The sequence below is a fragment of the Pterocles gutturalis genome, unplaced genomic scaffold (genome assembly GCF_000699245.1).
Source record: "Pterocles gutturalis isolate BGI_N339 unplaced genomic scaffold, ASM69924v1 scaffold18370, whole genome shotgun sequence".
Taxonomy (NCBI): domain Eukaryota; kingdom Metazoa; phylum Chordata; class Aves; order Pterocliformes; family Pteroclidae; genus Pterocles; species Pterocles gutturalis.
In genome coordinates, this window is record NW_010143932.1 from 139,030 (window position 1) to 162,796 (window position 23,767).

The window sequence follows — 23,767 nt, forward strand, 5'->3', positions numbered from 1 at the left end:
AGTGGTACCAACATTACTACGCCCTGAAAAATTTGCCTTCTATCCATAGATCTTTCAAGAATATATTTTGTTATACAGGATTAATTTTCAAATATTCATCCTGACTATTCTTTCCCAACCTTGTATTTGCAACTGATCACTGAGATCAAAGCACAAACTAAGCAGTAGTTATTCTAATCTCATTATAAACTATCAAGTTTTTGATCAGGCTCCCTACAGGACAATTTTAGCAACAACTTCTGGATAAAGTCAGTATTTGCTCTTTTTTTTGTTGTTGTTGTTGTTATTGAGCTAGGATTTTATATTGCAACATACAGAACATTAATAACCTTGACCTATGAGCCCCATTTCTTTTGGCTCAGTGTAGATACCTTGAAATGGCTTGGGTGACTGAGCTAACAGGAAAACAATAAATTCAGATTATACAAATGGTAGCATCTTGCCAAGCTGATAGCAGGAAGGTAAGATAGCACAACTGAACGCATAGTACAGAGTAAAGAGCACCTTTTCTTGATCAGTGTGTTGAACAGAGGGCAAGGCGGCTCAGACAGTCCGTCTGTAGATTAACCACAAGGCCATCCCCTAAGGCAACTGCAAAATGCCAGTGCGGGGGCCTGAGGAGCTTGCCAATGAGGCAAAAGTGCCTGATACAGGAGTGCATTGTTGCCTTATGACCAAACAAAGGAAAGAAGTAAGAAATGCAAAGCAATATATGAAAAAACACCCCAATTTCATCACGCTGCTGTTAGGGGTTGAAGAAAAACTGTTAGCCTGTTATAAAATACAGGGTTTAAGGTCATAATCTTTCAAAAATAATGACGTAATTTTAAAAGACTGAATTTTTGGTGTCTAATTTCTTCATTAAGACTTGAGAAGAGAGATATTGATAAATGAGGCTGTAAACTGCTGTGCATGGGAAAGAGTAAGTTACACAGGTGGTAGCTACCACTTTCCATGGTTATTATCAACCTGAAAACAAATGTTTGAGCTTGGACCTTCTATTGATTAACAATACAACTGACAGATTATACGACCAGAAATATCCCAAAAAAGACAAAAGAAACATACCTTTCCTACACTTTCCTGGGAGAGAGCAGCAATATTACCGACCACTTCTAAGGATTTTCGGAACCTGTCTGTCCACTGCACTCTCGAACAGAAGTGAAGCACTTGAATTCATCAACCCCATTCTCCCAGTTGCTTCTCTAAAGAGACCACACAAATCTGCTGCAACTCTGCAAGTCTGTAGGCTTTACTGCCCTGACACAGTCTTATCTCCTCGCCTTTCACCAGCAGTTCTCTCACCATGGTGCTCGCCTATTTTGAAGGCCATCAGAGAAGTCCTGGCAAATACAGAGATTTCAGCTCCCACCAGCATACTCAGTGCCTCACAGATACTCAAGAAAACCTTAGAAACAAGCTGCACAGACAAAAAGGTTCAAGAAAAACTGGCTACAACAACCCACCAGTTTCTGGCTCATAATCAGGAAGGAGCGCCCAGAGGGGCTGTAGAGGAGCACTGCCAGTCTGGGGAGGAAACATTTCCTTCACTGAATCAGGCATTGGCATTAGAGCAATATCAGCAGTAGCTACGTGGAGGACTTTTCCCCACAAACCTTCCTTCCCATCCCCAAGCAAAAGTTTATTCAGATAAACCCCAAGCTACAAATGGTATTGATATAAAGAACTGAATTAAAATATATATATATTTATGATGGTCTTATTAAATAAGGTAAGGTTAAAGCTACCTCACTACCTCACAGAATTACTTCTGGCACTGAGGTTTACAAAAGTCAATGCCATTAGCTTTACAACTCAAAATCTTGCTAAAAAGATAATAAGTTTTATTTGCCAAGACCTATTTTCCATCCCTCTATAAAAACTGATACTTTAATTCTACATTAATACCATTTAATATCAGCTGTTGCATCTTTTTGCCCCTGGCAGGGACTGGTTGCCAGAATTGCCTCTTTTCAAAATATTGGTTTATTCTAGTTCTCAGATTTCCCTGGCAGTGTTCACAGAGTAAAGCACTGCCTAGCAGAAGGGATAAGGCAGACACAGAGTCTCAGGGGTAATGCTGACAACAGGAAATAAAAATCAATTTTCCAATCTGCACAATATTAGCCTCCCCATTGCCTTCTCAGTACTGCAGTAAGACACAGGGTGTGGAAGATCCTGGCTGGGAGTCTGAGCACCCATCTTGCTCCCATGCTCACGTCTGCAGCTATGCCCAGCAAGTATGGCACCAACCTGCCAGTCTGCCCTGGGGACACCTCACCCAGCACACCCAGACTCGCTCCTCTTTCTCCACTCCTGTTCGTAGCAGGATCTCAAGCCAGTAAACCACCAGGTCTCTAGGGCTTGAGCCTTTTTACTCAGTTTTCTAATTCAAATTACACTGAATGTTAACACAAAAGTACAAATAGGTGAAAAGGGCTATTGCTATTTAAGTCCTATATATAAATCTCATGTGTGAGATTAATAATAATAATAATAAGGGAGCATCATAAGCACCTACATAACTACATGTGCAAAATGTAACCGAAAATTAAGTGTTAACTGTATGTATGTACCTGAGCCTTTGCTTTGCAGACATGCCATAATTGGCAAGCATCTGCAGTTGTGTTGATAGTGCTACTCAGGTATGTTCTGGCTGTCTTAGTGAAAGAAAGGTTTTAATGAAATAAATGTCAAGATGATTTCTTGGATGACTGCTTACACTAGGATCTGATCTCTTGTTTATACTTGCTTAATATCCATAAATTATGGCATATGTTTCAGAAGCATGTAATTACACTTGTAATTCTGGGTGTTGGATTTGTAAGTACTGCAGACAGACTGTGCAGTGATAGATGGCCAGTTCAGACATAATTTACAGCAAGTTAAATCATTTTCCAAAAAACGCATGTAGCACTGTAAAATGATCAAAGATACATGAATACATTACTTTTGGTTTTACAAGTTCTTACCAGCAGCAGAATTTTACTAGCGTTGTCTTTCTGCTTGTGCCTACTTGATGTTCTTTTGCTTAAAAGTACATTAAGTACTGTTAAGCTTTTCTAGGACAGGTCTGTAGCTGCATTTTGCAATTTGCAGTATTACTATCAAGGTTTACTTACACGCTTGTTAGAGAGACTTTTCAAGTCACTATAGCAGCCTTACCAAAGTGCTACGCTGGCCTGTGTGTTGAAAAGACCGAAGTATTTCTTTCAGTTTTTTTAAGGTAGCAATAAATATTTCTTAATTTACACCATTCTAGAATGTTTTCCAGCAGTTAACTAAAAGAAGAGGAAACTTTCACGTACCATTTGGCACTAAATTTCCACGAGTTACTTAATGCCCTTAAACCAGTTTCAGACGTTCTCATTACTACAGACAGAAACTGAGCCTATGCCCACGAGAGAACACTTGGCCTGGGATACTGAGAACTTCCTCCTGCAAAGTCAATGTTCAGCTGCTGCAGGCTTTCCTGGCACAAAGGACAACGGGCCACTGTAGGCAGGGTGGATGGTTTTTAACTTGTTGGCTTAGGGCAGGCTGATCCAGCACATCAAAGAACACACAGGGTTGTTTTTTGTAAAACAAAGAAAAGTCCCTATTTGATATATTGCCAGATAAAATTTGATGTTAATAGTAGCGCATGCACAAGCTGGTTTGAGGCAAAGGACAACTCTACTCCTCCAAAAGTACAGCCACTTTGATGTAGTGGTATTGCATCTCTCTGCGGAACACTGCCTGCTTAAAGGTCTCAGGCTCCTGCCATCACTTTCTGCTCTCCTTGGCGTGTGGTACAGCACAGAGAATGCAGAATTCAGCTCTTACAAAGTGGGAATAAATATGTATATGATGTTTTTTTTTTCCCCTTAATCTTTTCAACAGAAACTTTTAGTAACATCAGTGAGATTCATATATATTGACATCCAACTCCATAACTCAATTTTTTTCAGTCAGTGGATCTGAAAAGTGTCCTAATTAAAGTCATAACTACTGTATTCTTTCATTATTACTTGCAGAAAATGTTGGTCATATGCTGCCCCTGCCTGCTCCAGCCCTCCCCACATCCTGAGCCTTCAGTTAAAAAAAGCCACAGACCTAACTGTTCAGAGAGACATGCATGCCAGATTTTTTTTAAAAAAAAGCTTCCGTCATAGTCCAATTATTTCATTTTATTTGTCCATTTGACATTATTTTTATGGTTCATTTTCTGTGTGTTTGAATATTTTAATGGTCTTTAGTGTATTATAAGGAGGCGCCTGGAGCGTTGCTGCAAATAGGAGCTATGAAGTAAAATACAGCATTATTTATTATTATATCAGTCTGCCTGAATAACTATAGTATCCACAATATTCACAATAGCCTGAAGAAAGAATGACAAATATCACTGTCAATAGCTGCTGTAGGAGTGTCCTCTGATTTTCTATATTCAAAACAAAAATCTCTACAGTTCTTCTACAAAGTCCTATGGGTAAGACAAAACAAAAGTAATTACAAGCCTGTATATCAAGAACAGAAACCATCTACATTTTATGAGAGTATGTAAATAAGACAGTTCATGGCAAGGGTTTTGCACTGCAGAGGTATCAGCCCTAGATACTGAAGGGCTTGCTGGGCATTCAGAAGTTCAGAAGTGGGATGGTCAGTACTGTGTAGCAGTAGGTGCTTAGAAATTCATAGTCTCTGGAAGACACTAGGTCTTAATCTACAATTGAAGAACATACATAGGCATTTCCAGAAGACCACTTGCACTTCAGACTCACGGGGCATGATTCAGGCATTCATATGAATACAAGGGTCTGTCCTTTAGGTCTATGTTAAACGAGGCAGATGAAGACAAAGGTGAGACAAATCTTGTGTTACTATTCTGGCCAAGACTTTCAAACTTCATCTTAAAGAGAAAAGCTCTGAAATCCATGGCTAAAGGATCTAAATGAATGTTACAGTATTCAAATGTGATTTACTGTTAGGTTTCCCCATGGCATTCAGCAGAACTTCTATAAAGGTTTTCCTTTGGTTTCAGTCTCTGTCACCACGTATCTGTCATTTCTTGGTAATTTATCCTCTCAATGCACAAGTATGTTCCAAAAGGAAAAATGAGGCTGTAGTAGCTGTCCTTATTATACATAATAGCCTGGTGGTTAGAGTACTCAGCTGGGAACAACTAACCATTGAGTTATAGGGGTTTTGGACATCAAAGTCTCTCCTTTCATATTTTCATAAACAATTAGGCTTCCATTGAATCCGTTTGAGAGTAATTCACCATATAGTCCAGTATTCAGCAAGGAACAGGAATAGGCAAGTTCAAATCACTGCTCTAATGAATGTTTAATGAATTTTAGCATAGATGAAATAAAATGTTCCCATTGTGAAAGCTTATCAGCAGTGAATAGACAGCATCTGGCAACAGCAGCATTAACTTGTGTACAGCTGTTCAGATGGAGAAGAGCGGGAAGGAGCTTTCAAAGAAGGAGATGAACAATTACAGGCCTGTTTTGACAAAGAGTTATGAGATTAGAGCTCTCCAGGGAAAGTCCTTCACATGGGAGACTGGAGGAATAAGACCTGTTCTGACAGAAAGAAAAGTCATGGGCTGGAAGCTCAGGGAAGCTAAATTATATAGAGTGCCCTGGTGTCCCTCCTTCTGCCGAGCTCTCACCCTCTGTGACCAGAACTCTTAATTTTACTATAAAACAGTTTTTTCTGTTGTTGTGGGGACTGGAGTTGAGCCATCCCATCTCCTAAACTATATTTGATTCCCTGCTCTGAATCCAAAAGGAAGAAATTGTCCAAGAGCCTTGTGTAAATCATGAGTAAACACACCGTGATAAGAAGGGCACCACCACTCAATGAACGGTACCCAAGACTGGCATCCCAAACCTATCACTTTTTTTAATTATAAAATTTCCAAAATAGCAATAATATAGCAATACTTTGTTTCATGCAGAATATAAGTTAGGACTTAACACAAACCAAAACATTTTGGAGAGCTTTCGTCAATAAAATAAAACAAAAAAAAAAGCCAACCAAATAGAGAAGCCCCCAAATCCCAATTCAAAATGATCATTTTCGTTCAGATTAAAATGAATGTTTATTTTCAGTTCAGCTGTCAAACTGACTAATTATTTGCACAGCCTAGCTCACAATATTGCATTTAACTTTGGGTATGTTAAAAACAACTGAAAAGAAGAAAACTTAAAAATAGGAATCACCTTTTCTAAAAGGTATGGAAGGCCCTTTTAGTTCCCAATTCACTCCTGGTAAATAAATGAGGCCGTTATTTGCCACACAGCTGCCAAATGTTGCACTATACATAGGGATTTTTACTCAAACTAGAGATTAGTAAACAAAAGTTTAATGAAACCAGCCTGAAAAAATGAAACAAAAAAAAAATGGTTCCTGAGACACCAAGAAATAAACTGGAATAATTGTCAGGTATCAAGTCTTTTACAAAATTGATTTGACTATCACTCTTCTTAAGCATTTAAGAACAACAAAAAAAAAAAAAAAACAGTCAGCTAAGTAGAATATATAGTTGCACACACCTGGTTTAATTTTCTTTTATGCTACACTACTTAATTTCGTGCTTTGTCATAATAATGGCAGACATTATTTCTTCCCAGTCACTCTAGTATAGATTGCATAGTACAGAGTTTTAACAATTTTACTTTTACTGGACAATAATCCATTTCTTTTTCTGACTCTGAGGCTCAGTTTCTTTGACAGTCATGGTTTCTGAAGGAGGATGCACAGTTTCTGATTGCAGGTCAGGCATATTTTGCCACTTGCTCCAGAGACTGATGACTCATTTATTTAAATCATAGAGTGAGTTGGATAATCCCCTTTCACAGAAAAACCCAGGGGAGGGAACTATGTAAGAGGATACAAGGAATCCCTCGTTAAGAACTAGCTATCTGAGGTACTTATATGGCCCCACCCCTCACTCTTATATCTGATTATGGAGGAGCCTTTATATTCACAAATCCCTTGGGCTACACAAGGGAAGCAGGGGCAGAGGACCCTGCACTTCAGTCCTCCAGAGCCACTTGGGCACTGAGTTCCACAGGCTTTAGCCATCAGGCTGAAGATTCAGTTCAGCATGACTCGCCCAAGGTCAGAGAGAAAATCTGTGGTGAAGCAAGACAAAGGATGTAAGGCTTCAATGGGCAGTACCACACAGTGGGGGCAGTCACACTCAGACAAAGCTTTGCAGCTTGCCATTGATCCGAGTGATTATGCAACCCATCCCAAAAATACTCTGTGTTGTCATGAGCTTTTCACATCTTTACTCTCATTCTCTCCTGCACGCCAGAATCAAACACTATTTATTCAAAAAGGCAATAAAATAACTTGAACTTCATTCCTGAAGCACAAGTCCTTTGCTATTCAACCTAAAAATAGAAATAAGGAGAGAAAAAAAAAAAAAAAAAAAAAAAAGAGCTTTGAAACTTGGCAGGAACGGCAGGAAATCATACCTTGAGTCACGGGGCACTTTCAGCATCTGTTCCAAATGCAAGCTTTTCACACTCCTGTATACAGCATAGCTTCCCTCCCTTCACATTCCAGTCCCTGATACTAGCCTACAGATATTATTCTTTCTCTGCAGTACATCTTGTCTCAAATACCTTACATATCCAATTTCCAAAATGCTGTTCAGTTGGTACTGGAGATGTGAACTAGCTCACAGTTCATGAGTTTTTGCTGTTCAGAAGATATTTGGGAAAACAGTTCCCAGTGGTCTGAAACAACAGCTCTGACTGCATTTAGGTTTTGCAAGTAGAATTGTTTGTAACATGTACCAAAAATAAAGAAACGCTGGTTAATAAGATAAATGTTTACACTTAAACTTTCAAAGGCCATCGTCAAATCCTGTCCAACAAAGACATAAACACATTTATTTTTTCTCATGTTTCATGCTTTCTAATAGCTTTTATTTTCATTACAAACACTTCAGTTCTGCCTGAACTGAGCACAAAGAGAAGCAGCCTTTTAATCCCCAGGACAATACGTATTTTTTTCACACTTTAGAAATTAAATATAGCAGCTGGCAACTTTTAAATCCTGTGCTTTGTTATGTAAGAAATCACAAACAGAACCATCAAAGTTAGGAATGGAAAACACTGCCTACTTTACCTAGATAATTTTCCCACTGATACAAAAATTTATATTTTTTATATTTCTATACAATCTTATTTTCAGAAAGCTAGGAAGTAAGAGATTTGGCATTTCTCCTGTCCTGAAAAAAAACAGATTAACCTTTAGACAATGTACAATAGAGTATTTCTTGGCAATATTTTTTTCCAATAGTCAACTCGTTTTTTTCCTCCTGAAACAATATCCTAGCCATACATGTCTGTGCTCTGCTAAAAAATAACAATCCTTTTCATTAGTAGAATTTGGATTGTTATTTTTTTAGCTACTCCATGTTATAAAAGCCACTCTGCAGATGCATATCTGTGGTGATCAGATTGACAGCTCACCCAAGACCAGTGCTGTCCCACAGAAACAAGTCATCTCTCTTCCAACTGAACATATCCATATCTCTTTGCAAACTGAGACCACAAGAGCATCACCATGATCATACCTGAAAACGTCATTAAGTGATAATCCACTTTTGCTACACACCTGTTGAACTCCTGTGCTGGACTAGAAAGCCCACTGACAGTAATACCAATGGGATGCAATTTTGCATGGACACAGGACATAATTTCCCTCTGGATAAATCCAGTTTTACAGTGTTATGATTCACTAGCTTCCCTGGAATTCATTGTTTTCCCAGGAATTCTTCTTCATTTAAATGAGATTGAGGCAAAAATCAGACTCTATTTTCCTTATGAGTAAGCAGAACTCAACAAACAGGGCCTATGTGGCTAGCTACAGAAGAATGTAGTCACTTATACTACTTGTCTGCTGCTCCTGAACTCAGCAGAAGGCAGATATTTGAATCATAAAACAAGTTGTGCCACTGCAGTAAGCCTTCTGGAGTCTGGGGATTCCTGGGCCTTCACATTTTCCATTCAATGTATAATACCAGCCTGTTTCTCTCTTTCTTCAGGACATGCTTTTGTTTGGTCCCAGACACCACCGCAACGAGCATAGTCTGAATCCCCAGGATTTTTTATGCTGCTCCTAATGATAAATGAGTTCCTTGTCTTGGATTACCAAGATACATTCTCTTCTCCCACAGCAGTCTCATGAAAGGTTGTTCAGACTATGTAGCCCAGAGCCACTGAATTTATGGTAATATAATAATGTAGCAAATACACGTGCAAAAGCACACATACAGCCCTCCTTTATATTATTAGCCAGTATGTATTGTCTTCTATAGCAGTGCTTCTCGACATTTTAGCCCATGCTCCCCTTCAATTAACAGTCCTTTAATATAACATCCAAATAGGCAAGTCTTGAGACCTCCTGTGCCTCCATCTCCATTCATATGGCACACCCTCTAGACTGGCGAGTCCTTGTCTAGATGACAGCCCTCAAAGAAGTCAGCTCTTCTGGAGGGGGCTTTCAGCACTATTGATATAACTGAAGCACACTCATGGCACCAAAAGAAGAAATAAGAGTGGTAAGAAAGCCAGCCCTTTCTTCAGCTCTTTTCTTGGGCTTTGTTTTGGAAGTGTCAGGCCAGGAGAAGTATTGCAAGATCCACGGCCTCTTTGAAATGCTTCTCTAAAGAATAGCGTACATATGACTGTGGTGATAACTTTTTTGCTAAGACCTTAACATTTCAAAGGACTTTAAAAACAAAAACCAAAGAAAATTTATCTGAATAAGATTAACACTCACTATAGGGGATCAGTGCTATCATAACGCAATGGAGTTGCTTGACAAAATTTTACCCAGCCTGGGAGGAGATTGTAATGGTATTTTAAATGTGACAGAACCACTATCGGAGTAAAAAGCTGATAGAAGTTGTTAGCAGCTTCTTGTGAAATGATACCCAAAAAGAGATATGGTCCTTTTGCTACTTTTAAGTTTATAGAAAAACCATGTGTGTAAATGTGTCAGAGGAGAAGGAATAAAGATCTCGATTCTGCCTCTACAAATACTGCGGCTAGACAACTAAATGCTGAAGGCACCTCCTATGAAAGAACATAAGCCAAAACTCAAAATATGAGTTATTCCACCTCAGAAAAATAACTTTTGCTCCTGTTCCATAGTGCCAAGCTATAAAAGAAGTACAATAGGAAGCGAGCTCTTGCAATACCATGGAATATCTCAGCATTACCATCAGAATTAATTTATTTCAGAGAAGAGTTAGAGACAGGTATCTATCTGAAATGCCAGACAAAAAGTCCTACAGTGAGGTAAAAAGGAGAGACTCTTGTCCGTTTAGGGGTAAATCTCTCAACAAGCATTTCCCTCATATTCTGTTACTGCCATAGACAGGTCCCACTCATTTGTCACCCAGACTCCATCTTTTCTCCTGCTGACTCACCCATCCTCACGACTCACAGAAACTGTGCCTCAGTCAGAACCTTGCTTATTCAGCACCTCTGAAAAAAAATCTTGTTTGGACACTGTGGAATAAACTACTCATTTGAAAAATAATGGGGACAATGGTCAAAAAGTAGCTTTTCTTAAGACAAAAAGAGAGAGAAATAGAGTGGGGCAGAGAAATGGAAGAGAAAAGGAGATGAATAATGAAATCCTGCAGGAAAGTAGGGAGGAATTAAGAAACTGGCATCACCCTTGCAGGCATTTAAAATCTTCTCATAAATGTGTACAGAGCCACCTATCACTTCCTTGCAAGTCTTCCAAAGCCGTCCAGTGAGAAGAGGTTCTCTCTGGTGAAAGTGGAAGCACAGATCAACCCATCATCTTTCTGTAAACATGAAAGATGCATCCACACTCATAGACCTGATCTAGTGCTCCTCTGAAAGCATTTTACTCTCTCTATTGAGGACACAGGCAGCCAAGGGCAAACAGCCTCCTAATTTAAGGCCTCACTTAAATGCTTAATTGTCCTGTCAGAAGAATAGGGGATGTAATATCTTGCTTTCTGATCTGGGAGCATATGTAGGTCCCAGCCCAGAGGAGCATTTTGCTCTTGGTTATTTAATTCATTCATGTGGAATTAGTGTCCTTCAGGAAGACTTTTGTTTGGATGACTATTTTTCTCTGATAAATGCTAGTAAACACAAGGATATACATTTAAGCACTGTAAACCAGTTTAATCCTAAAAGCACAACGTGCTTTAGGGAAAGTAATAAGGATGGAAATCCACAAACCCACAAAATCTACCAGTTAGCTGTAACACACAATAGTGCCTGGCTTCCGATGACAGTCAGAATGCAGGACTATTTGTATTGTACAGCTGTCACTGTGCTGAAACAATTATCCACCAGGGAAAAAAAAAAAAGTCTTATATCAGTTCTCATCATGGCTAATAAAACTAACATTGCTGTACTAAAACACCGAAACAGCATCAATGATCCTTGTAGTGTCTTGGCTTCACTTCATTGTGACGTAGGAGCAGAGGAGCTCTGTGCTGAGAAATCAGCAGCAATGTCTGTGCTGGTAAATCACATCATCTCAGGGTGCATCCCTCAGCACCAGCTCAGCTGCCTTGGCCACTAGACTGTCAGGATTGTCCGTAGATCAGCCAGACGTGCCAGTCAAGTCTCCCAACTTCCAGACAGACTACAGAAGTCAGCACAGGTCAGGAATCATTCCTTCCCAGTTACTTGTATGCAGCCCCATGATTTGCAGGAATAAAGGAGTTAATGATATGGATGTGGATTGTCTGTGTCAGCTGGCCTTGGCGCCAGAGAACTATGCCAGGTAAAATTTGTTTACTAGCAGAGGTGTAAAAAGTACCTCCTACTAACACAAGATATTTTTTTAAAAGCCCAGTGTAGAGTTTGCGTTTCTGTGCCTTAGTGAGCCCTGGTTGAACAGAACTGGTAGACTCCTCTCAGTGTTTTGGTCTTCTGATTTGTGAAATTATGAATTATATCTATACTAATATAGGTATTATTTAGCAAATAACTCAGGGTCCTCTGTCACATATGAACAACCCTCATACACTTGTAGGAACTCAGCAAAACTTCAGCCATGAAAGGGTGAAATAATTCTCTCTGCATGTGCAGTTTCCTTCATGTGAGGGAAAAATGTATATATGTGTAGTCTCAACGGCCCTCAGGGCAGCAGAAAGAAAACCAGACTTTGGTCTTTAATAGCTGCAGTCTCTTTGTAAGGTGCTCACATACTGTCGTTGTGGAATGACATAAAAACCTCAACATTTTAGACAGCTTCAGCTTGCCTACAAGAACAGGGGAGATGTCTCAAACCATTTAACAAACATTAATCAAGCTTAGAGTTGATGTTCCTGTGAAACGGTTAAATACAATCAAATCGAAATGACAAAAGGGAACCACAAAAAGACCAAGAGATGCTTCTAAAGCCCTGTAGCAAAGCAATGACAAACATGGAAAATAATACAGGAAATCAGATTGACCCTTTGCTCTAACCACTAGTTATAACTCCATCCAGGAATTGGAGAAGACTAAAAATATTAGATCTTTAGAGGAATATTTAAGGAAGCAATAAACTGTAAAATACTAAATGAATGCATCAAGTTGCTTTTGTACTCCCTTGCCTCAAGCAGCTTAGCACAAATAAAATTTGATGCTAATCAGTCCTAGCAGGTTTCACAGAATCTGAAAACCTTTTATTTCCTCTGGTTGCAACTAAAAAACTTCCCAACTCTTTCATTATTGATACTTGTAAAGTACCTTTAATTTTATCTTTGCATTGACCTGGTGTTTGCCTCTCTTGACCATAACACCTCTAAACTGGTACTGACAGAAGAATCACGGCTGACTTAAAAGATGTTTTTGCATAATCAAGTATATACTACCATGGAAATGTAAAGAGAGATTAATGTTGTTTCTATGTAAAAGAAGCTGATTTTTTTTTTAAAAGAATTATTATAATGATATTTTCCAGCCAATAACAAGACACTCAGGCACTAAACAGATGCGTGCTTGTAACAAGCTACAAAAAACACTGTAAAATTAAATGGGATGTATTGGAAATGGGTTCCTTTTATAATTAAAAATGATTCAAAAAGTGAAAATATTATCTAGAACAAAAGTAAAACAAATCTGTTCATCTTAAGAGCTGATTTCAAAATGTTTCAGTCATCTTCTCCCTACTAACAACAATTTTTTTCACAATTCACACAAGATTTTCCACATATGTTTCAACCACCAAAAAAAAAATTTATTTCAAATTTAAAATACTATGCAGCAGAAAATGTTATAGACAAATGTAGCACAACAGAGTGAACAGAAAATTGATATATTTTAACCAGTGCAGCACATTTTTTATTTGTGAATGCAAATGTATTGGGTAAAATTCTTGAGCCTCTTCTTCACTTCTCATAAAGTACATGGTAAAGCTCTTAAGTTATGGAAAGACCCTGCAGTCAGATATGGAAAAGACCAACTCCTGTATCCCTCTAGAGCCTTTCAAGTCAGAAATGCTCACGAGGTGCAAAAATTTCTATAGATATAGAGTCAGGATCTGTGTATAGTTCAGGCTGCCTCACAAAAATATGTATGTGCTCTCTGAAATTACGTGGTAAAATGTTACTACATTTTATTTACATCATGTTCCCTTCAATCATGAGATGCGCTGTATTGCCACAATTAAATACAGAGTTCTGTATTTATCAAGTTTGGTGAGGCTTGGCTCTGTATAACGGTCATTCCCTCAGTTCTGGGATGCCTGCCTGATGATGTGTGCAGGTGTGGGACACAAGGTAGCAAGGGTGCCAAATGTCAGTCAGACATAAAAAGACCTGCAACTGAGCCTAAAAAAGCATCAACCAGGTACAGCTCTGGTAGCTGTGCAAGGCTGACAGCCAAAGATATATGCTAAAACCCAAAATTAGGCAAAGAAAAAAATCAAAACAAATAAACAAAATGCTTAGGGAACTAATGCATTCACTTACTTTACATTTACTGAAAGAAACTATCCCTTGCCTTTCAGATAGTTGCACATAATGTTGAAAGAGTAACTCCATAATGTCATTTGTGCTTGTACTTCTGAAGAGGTAAATGTGTATGAAATGTATAAGGCAAATGTGCATGAAGTGAATATTGGTCCCTCCAGACAGCAGCTATTAAAGTGGATTATAGTGGTGCAGCAAGAAGGGAATTTGACCAAAAAGAGGAAATAAGTCATTTAGTCTTGGGAAAAGAGGATAAAACAGAAGACAAGGCAAGGCAAAGCAAGGAAAGGAATAAAACTGTTGGTGAATATTTTGGCTTTATACACATGTACAGAAATATATACATAAAAGCTTAAGATCACAATTCACTAAGCATACTGTCCACCCGTCTCAATTCACATGCAAACCGTCACCCTAGGAAGCTTCCACTGTGACACTGGCTACAAGATGTGTGAAGGTGACAGATGGAGCATACCAAGGAGTTGAGAAATAGCATGAGGTTTTTAGATGGGAGGACACCAGCATAAACAAATATCTCTCTTTTCTCCAGCAGATTTTAACCATTGACATGAGTTATTCAGACATGAAGCAAGTAGAAGCTTTGAATACAGGGAACATAATACATGAAGTAAGCTAAGCTACAGAGTCTCTTCTTTCCTCCAGGCCAAGTTTTCAGGGACTGGGAACAGCCCAAATGCTTGCAAGCATCACACTAAAAAGCTAATGGCTACCACCTGGCTGTGCCTGAGCACCCCACGGGAAGCCAAAATTTCAGTGAGGCAAAGGCAGAGAAGGGGGTAAGAGTAAGATTTTGAGTGACCCACTGAAAAGTTGCCTTTGTGTTAGTGAGTGTTGGCCAATGGGGACATCCATGCCCTCAAGCTAAACAGAAAGCAACTTGGCAGCAGGACTTCCAAACTGAAAAAAAAACAAAACAATGTCACCCAGAGGAAAGAGCAGCTCCTGGCACACCAGAAGAAAGGAAAGAGGCTGATCTACACCCGTCTGTTCAATTTTTACAGTCACTGCCATGGGAAATGCTAAAAAAAAGTCAAGGCCCTGAATGCACCGACAGGCTCTGCAACACCTTCCCTTCCCCAGCCCTGGATTTCGCTCCATGTTTTCAAGGTCATCTCCAATATAGTACAGATATACAACTGTGGCTCAGCCCAGGAAAACAGATGAGTTGTGAGGAAGAGCGACGAGAAGCCTCACCAGGACCTCTGTCCCTCTTGTTTGTTCACCAGCTCACCAGCTGCTCTGTCCCTTGCCCTGGGCTCCTGCTCAAGCTGTGCTGCTGGTCATGCAACTTGCTGGCCACGTCCTTGTGTTGCTGACCTGAACTTGCCTTGCTGACCTGACCTCCTGGTTGACCATCTACCTCCCTTACTACTACGGACTTGCAATCACTGAACTGTTGGCTGAACCTGGTTACATGGATGGACGTGCTTGATTCTTCTCAGCCAGGTGAGTCTGTTTCCCCATTCACGAGACCACTGCCCTTCTTGCCTTGCTGTCCTCTCAGCTCCTGTCTCAGTTTCTGTTGTGAAGCAGCCCACTCCTGATGCTCTCTGATGCTCTCTGACAAAAGCAACAATAAAAGGATAAGCCAGTAACTTCAACAGGGAACAATCCATCCTGAGATCCACGAAGAACTGTTTGAGTGGGTAGCAACTGTGTTACTACCCAGCACTCTCCTTCTGTGCTTGCCTCTGGAGGTCCTCTCCTTCTTCTTCAGCTGTATTTGCGGCAAGACCACCTCCAAGTTCTGAAAGCTTAATAAGCAACTGTTTCACATAATCTTTTTTTGCATCAAGCACCAAAATAATATAAGGCAAAAAAGAAGCCTCCTTATGATAATCAAGGAATGACAGGTTCACTTTCAAACAATTAACTCCTTGAACAAGTGTTTCCTGTTTGTAGAGTGCCTCTGAAAGGTCTAAGATCATCAACAGGTGAAATTTAGGCTGTCCAAATTTGAACTATAATGTTTTGGACCTACTAATGGCAGAAGATCACTTGTTAAGCTGTAGTGTGCCTGGAAATTCACAAAAGGAGAGAGGACAGGGAAGAGTTCAAGGTGAGCCATTTGACCAAGAGAAAGGCTGTAGATCAAGGTCATTTGCATTGGTGCCCTCCCACTTTCTTCTCATGAAGACACTTAGATAAAAGGATACCATAACTATCAATCAGTTTATGCTGTTCACTGGATCATCAGATAGGACTATTGACCTCTATGATTTATGTAATAAAATCAGTAAAAGAAAGAAAAAATATGCAAGAAAGATAAAAAAACAGCAGCATGAAAATCCAAGCTGCTGAGTATATTACTTCTCAGGCTATCTTTGTTTGTATATTCACATTGAGTGATATAATATACTTCCCACAATTCGTCACAGATTAAAATTTTACTGGATGACAATGTTCTCAAAAAATATGTGGTCCTGACATTTAGGAACTTCAGAGTAGATATTAAAGCAATACTAAACTTCAAATTACAGGTTCAACTTGCTGAATAGAACTGTTAGACAGAAATACAGATGAATCACACTGATCCTGGATATAATGGAAACAGGTATTTGCATGATGGCGATCACTGATTTCAATAGAAGTACAGGCGTTTATTCTATCTGAGTGCCCAGCCTTGACATATACCAAGATAAAGAAAACACAGTTTCATACCTGGAGCCTTCAAGACCATGGACCAAGGTCTTGGTCCTCAGCTGCAGAGCTGTGGGGATGCATCAGCTGAGAATATCAGCCTATGTCTTTGGTCTGAGTACAATCCAAACTGGATTATACTTCTATATTTCTGGCAAATGACCCCTAATTTCCCGCTATAACCGTTGTGAATGGTTTCTATAGCGCTGCTATATGAGGGCCTTATCCAGAAGCCTTTACTCATGCAGAGATCACAGATCTACTTCTGAGAAGAAGGTGTAAAAACAGACTCAGATGCAGGTCCAACATCAGACATTAAAGGGTATAATTTGTCATTTTTTACATTATTAAGAATATTTGAGCAGAATCTATAATTAAAGCTAAAAGAGATGTCTCCTCCTTTTGCCAGCAGCTGTGTTACATCAATTAAATGGGTAAATAAGATCTTTCCCCAGAGGGGATATCACATGACCCTCTATTGATTAAGACTGCAGTAGAACGTTATTTGCAATCTTATTGCATAATGGAAATCAGGAGGTAGCTGTCATGGTTTCAGAAGACAAATTGCCGCTATCTTAGACAATTCATAGGCCTCTTTCCTTCTTGCTGCTCTTAATTCACAGTTAATGCGTGTCTTACAAGGCTTAGTTTCTCAAATCAGTCTATGGCACTGTGTTCAACTCAAAACTGGGTGTCAGCAGCAGGCTACGTGGCCCTGCATTATGATGGGTATTAAAGTGACCGTTCCATCTATCATTGCTTCAGAGCCATGCATTATTTAATAGGATAACACAACTTCATAAAAAGGATGTGAAATTAAAAATAGACGCCTCCTGCAGCATGCATTATTCCCAGGAAAGACAGGCCTCCCCCACCAGGCACAGCTCCAGAGCTGCTTTCCATACAGAATATTTTTAAGTCTTAGCTCAGTTTTCTGTGCTTGACTTTCACAAGCAAAACATATGGCTGGAACAAGTCCACTACTCTCAAACCTGTGCAGTAACTGCAGTTAGGGATCCGTTTTTACATTGTAATGAACACCTGACCACAACCCAGGAGACACTTCACTCCTCCACCAAGCTGTATATGCATCATTATGCCATTCATGGGAGAACCAGAGGGAAGGACAAAAATCTCCCTTTAAGTGATTGAAACACTCTTTGCCAATTTAAGAAATCTTAAAAAAAATAATTAAAAAAAAAAAGCTAATCTTTCCTCACTTCTAATCAATCTCAGTCACAACAATTAGAAAACAAGTGCAACACTTTTCAAAATACATCACAGCTATATTTAGCATTACCAGAATCTTCTCCACCAAAGTCAAAGAAATGGTCTTTAAGTGGTCTTCAGTGGTTGTGAAGCTGTAGGACACAAGGCAAGATTTTTGAACGGAAGGAACAAGCCTGAATAGCAGTGGGTGGTAGGACAGTAACAGGTTCAGACAGAAGTTCCACGTGTTCCATGTGTAGAAAAAAGCATTCCGCTTACCATCATCTGTTTGCCATTGCACAGGATTAAAAACTAAATGTCTGCTGTCTGATCTGTTCCAACTAAATTGACTGTTTGGAATATGTTCATCTTCCTATCTAATTTAGCAAGTTTAAAAGTGACAGGTTTACTTTTCTGTTATTTATAATACCAGAGCTTAATGAAGTACATGGAAGGAAATGCCAGTAGAACCAATGTCCAAAAGTAATCTCTCACAAAGCGATAACAAAGTATGGAAAAAAACATCACCTTGTAAAAGACATGGAGGAGGTTAAGATTTCAAGGAAATCAAAGATATTTCAGTACCCTTCATTTGGCTACACGTGCACATTAATAGCACTTGATTATTACTAGCATATCTTCCCATTTACGGAAATTATCTGTTTCTGCTACAAATGGATTTGTGTTTAAACCTTATATTTCATTCTCCTGGAAATCTGTGAAATCAGTTTCAACCTAGTCTCGATGAGCATAAATGTTCCATATGGAGTAAATGTGAGCAGTAAAAATATAAGGGTACAAATTCCTAAAGAATTAAAATGTACTCTGGTTGCACAGGATTTCAAAAGAGGTATTTGACACCTTAAATTAGGGTCTGCAATCATTGCTCCTTTTTTTTTCTTTGCTTTACCAGTCATTTCAGATTTCTGAATCTGAAAAACTCTTCTGTTTTGAAGGTAACACAACACAATTACCTCACTTATTTCATTGTGAAAATTTTAAAAAAGATAGAAAATGTTCCTTACCTTAAAAAGTCTTAAAATATTTGCGACCATAATGGACACAGAACTTGCTGCAGCACCTATCACACCTGATATCTTGTCTGGCTTAGCAAAAATAGGTGGGTCACCATTAGCACACTTCACGTCTGAACCATCTTTTTCTATCAGTGCTTGCACAAATGTTAAGGACTGCTCCAATGCGTAAGTGTCCCTGGAACACGTATCAAGGATCCGGACACCTAAGGTGATATTGGTAAGAAGATCAGGGTCCTTATTAATCTGATCAATTGCATACAGCATTGCCTCTAGTCTGTGGATCCCTTTCTCTTTCTTGAGCTCCCCACAAGGCACCCCTCTATCCCCTTTTGCATGGACGGGGAACAGTCCTCCCAAGATGATGTCCCCATCCAGTCGGATGGAGTGGGCATATTCCTGGCCATGAGTTCTTTGCATCAGGGTGAGTATCCAGTAGAACTTGGCTGTTAACAGGAAGAAACAATGGCAGGAAACTAATCGTTTTCCTTCGTATACCATTTTTTCTGAAGACGTTGTTGCTATCCGATATCCAGATTTTCTTCTTGCTAAGGGATGAGGTTGACCATTTGGAGCTGCACCTTCTGGAGGCTACCATCAGTGCCCAGTAAGTAATATAGAACCATGCGGTAGGTAGAAAAAGGATCTCAGCAGAAGTACATAAAATGCGTTTTACAAAAGATGTCCACTGATGTCATGGGTTGATCAGCTTTTGCATGAAGTGGTTTTCAATTGCTCTTAATTGATGGTGAAGTGGAGGGTAGTATGTCTGGTCCTGATGCTAAAAGGAGGTCAAGTAGCTTATGTCCTTGTATTTTTCCCTGCAGCTGAGGTACTTCTGAAAAAAAAATAAAGTGAGAAATACTATTTAGTTCAGCAGTTTCATACCTGTCACACAGTGTATTTACTTTCAAATATGAGTTACATTGCCTAGGTTTCACTTTCAATATTCTGTAAGGGAGTAATTCTTGGCCTTCTGTGAATTTGAACACCTGGCTCCACTGTACTACAAGCCGGAAAATTGATGATACCAGCAGAGCAAAAGCCAAATCAGGGGAACTAAACTTAGCTTGGAGTTCAGATTCCAACCAGTAATTCATATTTACCTCCGCATTGCATGACACCCAGAAACAGATTTGATCCATAAGACATTGTATTTTCTGTTTTGCTGTATCATTCTGTTCCAGCCTACAGACATGCAATAACTACCTACATTCACACTCTAGGAGAGATTCCATTTATGACAATGGACTAATCAGGGCTCCTGAATTTAAGTATGCTCTTCAAGCACTGCAGTACAAGCACATTCCATTCATTTGGATAGTAAACATTATTTTTCCAGTGGAATTCACTTTTTTCTGGGCTTACTATATATCTAAAATGCCTTACAGAAAATTTCTAACACCAGATTACTTTTATGAAAAGGTAGCTGATTTCTTAAGCAAAAAGAGCACAGTGTATTCTATTAGGAAACTTGCTGAACACCTAGTATTCCCTTTCCAAAATTTCACTTGAGATGAGGTCCAACATTAACAAGATCTCTATTCTTTGCTTGCATTTGGACCACATTCAATAGGAACAATGTTGTGCCCTCACTGACATCTGGAGAAGTCCCACTGATTTTAATGAGATCAGGATTTCAGCCTACATATCTGAACACCTCACTTATAAATATTTCCAAATTGCCCCCACTTTAATTCTCAAGTAAGTAGCATTTATTTATTTCAATATTTAACAAAATTACACATGCTTGAATAAATTTTTAGACCTCCAAGAAGAGAGAGAGAACTAGTTTTACCTAGTACGAAATAGGCGCACTGTGGGCAACTGCATCTGAGCCAGTCCCTCAAGGCATCTGTTATAGGCCATGGAGAGCAGCGGACATCCTAGCATGCAATTCACCTGATCCTTTTCTTTAAAAAAGAAATTGATCACATTGAACAAATGCCTGCCTCACTGCCTATACAGAAAATGAAGGCAACAGGCTCATCTGTAGATACGTACTTTGTCCCTAGTGATCTGACTGGTTCCTACTAAAAAATATGATCAAATTAGAAGACAATTATAGACAAAATTAGAAGACAGTTATAGACAACTATACTGTTTTCAAAGGCATTTTGAATTATTTTCCACAATAATTTTATATATAGCGTGGTAACAAAACTCAAAATATGGTTCAATAATAGCTCAAAATTATTATCCTCTTCTTACATTTTTTTTTTTACATGTTTTTCTTCAAATTATAATACTAAGCTCACAAAAGCTGAAGAAGATTTTTTAAATAGTGTCTGTTTGAAGACCTGAGAAAAAGATTCACAATGGACAGTCTTCTTTTGAATCTGAAGGTATCTCACTGTGATTTGGTAACAGAGTAATGACTTGAAAATGAAACATGTTTAATGGGTGTGAAAAAAAAATCACCGCAATTGGGAACAGCAGCACACAAGACCTTCAGCGCCTCTTAACATTTAGTTTTGCTTGAATTTAGCTCAGGGTTGAATCTAAATGAAACAAAGTCTGTGCTGTTTCATGTGATAATCCCATCATTCTCCTTTAGCTCCTTTTGGACACACAGTTTACAAATCTGACCAGGCTTTGGCCCCACGAACTGAATTCGGACTCAGTCACAAATGGAGGAACTTGACTAATGTCACTGTGTGAGTTGATCCAGCCCCATGGGATGTTTTTTATATGTCCCATGCTATAGAGAAAAGATTGTATTCACTATTAGACAGCCACAACTGCCTGCTGTCTTGATTGCCTCCACAAAAAAACACAGTTAAGGGTTAAAAACAGTAAAGAGTAGAAGCTGCAGCTACACCTAAATAGATACAGAGGCAATTTCCTTTCTGGTTCCACAGTGACCAACCAACTCATTAGCCTGTGCATGTATGTACAACCCACACAGGGAGCAATACTCTGAGGCAATGAAAGATAAGACTGCTCTTATTTAACACTGTATGGAGAACAAGAAAGCACCACTGGAAAAGTGAAAATATTCATGAAGGAAAGAAATGCTGCTTTTTCTCTTGCTCCGCCTTAGGTTAATTCCTGACAGCCAAAGAATGCCCAGAAATCAAAGCAAATTTCAGTCTTTGTACAAACAAATAGTGATGAATTCAACTATTGCTACTCAAATTCCAACAACAATGGAGAAGCTGCAGTGAGCCAAATATCCTCCATTCAATACCTTATTTGGAAGGGACTGAAAGTCAAATTAATTTATAATAAGCATTTTTCAACATTACAGTCTACATACGAATTAATTGCCCTGCCTCAGCTTGCATGTTTTCCTGAAAAAGTATGTCTCTTTGCTGCAAGTGTCCACAGCTTTTCTATAAAACAGAAATAAAATTTTAAAATGTTCTTTTTAAAAATTTAAGACCTTTTAGTCTTTTTATGTTACCTAAGAAATAAAAGCTTCTATTACACTGCCTCATTTATTCATGCCACACTGCTTTTCATATATTGATTTGTATTAACTTTTATAGAATGTTGTAAGCCTGTGTTGCTAAGCAGAAAGCATCTAAATGAATTCCACTTTTATCAATGAATTTTAGTGAAAAAGCGTGAGCCCCTGGGCTATAAAGCCTGAATGAACTTTCCTCATGTGCAGAGTTTTCATTCGAAGTAAAAAGTTGTCCTTTTCCAATTGACCGTAAGAGTTTGAACTAATGCAAATATATTCTTGATATACCAGGTTCCCTACTGTAGTAGTTGATGTTCACTAGAAGCATGACTTCAGAGAAGGAATTCACACATTTCCCCAGCACAGTCCAAGCATAAGTGCACCACAAAGCCTCTCTTCCAGTCACCTTGGAATGCATGCTTCTCTCGGGTTTAATTCATTAAAAATATCTGGCATTATCAGAACGTATTTCTATTTTTAAAGTCGGTATTTCAGTACAAACCTCCACTTGTTCTGCTAGAATATATATATTTATTTTTAAACCTAAGGAGGCGGGGTACTGCAAGACAGGGGACATGGAAATTTCTGTAGTGTCTGGTTCTGAAATTACTTCCTTCTTAAAATCATTCAGCTTTATGAGATATTTAGTACTCAGTGTTGAGCACTTTGGTACCATGTTGCCAGAGTCAGAGCATCGGCATGTGCCTGGACCGGTCATATTCCAACCACAGACTCCCCACACTGAGAGGTGGGCTCACTATTGGAGTTCTTTATGTTAATGAGCAGGGCTAAATAAATAACTGAGAGTGACAGATAAATACTTAAATAAACATGGGCAATGTCTTTATTCTGGTAACAAGGCTCCTAAAGAAGCAATCTGCACAGCTGGCACCGAAGTCGTGGCTGAAATCATATAGAAAAATTCAATGTGTTCACCTAGAAATATTGTTTAAAAAAACCTCACAATTACAGTCACAGGAGCAAGGAGTACTCTCCACAGCATAAGCAGGAAAATGTGTTCACTGAACTTTATGGAATATTTTTTAATTGATGTTGTCAGCCAGACACACATGAACCCTTTACTGAGGGAAAAAAAAGCAATTGGGGGGGGTGGGGTGTGACATCTGAGAAAAAGTTTTTAAAATTTTGTATAAGGCCAAAAAATTAACTTGTCATTGCATTTCAAGCACAGTTGACACTTCACTAAAACAAAATAAAACCAATATTCTGTGACCTAGAAAAGGAGGAGTTTTAGGGTGAAACTCCATTTCTACTTTCACAAAACATGAGATTGTCCAGTTAATGCAAAACTGATCTGGTTTCACTGAATGAAAACAAAATCTTCTAAGAACTATTAAGTTCTGAGGAGAAAAAAAGTTGCAAAAATGTGATTATTATTACTTCTGAACTATCAAGTAAGAATTGTCTTGCTAATGTTCATTTTAGCATTCATAAAAGTTGCCTCTTTCTCCTGCACAGCATTCAGCAATG

The 23,767-nt window shown here is 38.8% G+C and overlaps 1 protein-coding gene across 1 annotated transcript in view; it reads right to left on the minus strand.

Moving 5' to 3' along the window:
- Window positions 1-19,368, minus strand: part of LOC104470132 (metabotropic glutamate receptor 8) — a gene marked incomplete at its 3' end in the record, with an annotated part of 150,870 nt that extends 131,502 nt beyond the window's left edge. Inside the window, exon 1 of the mRNA XM_010084948.1 lies at window positions 18,859-19,368. Coding sequence (XP_010083250.1) covers window positions 18,859-19,368 — 510 coding nt within the window. The remainder of the gene's footprint in view (window positions 1-18,858) is intronic.
- Window positions 19,369-23,767: the final 4,399 nt, after the last annotated feature.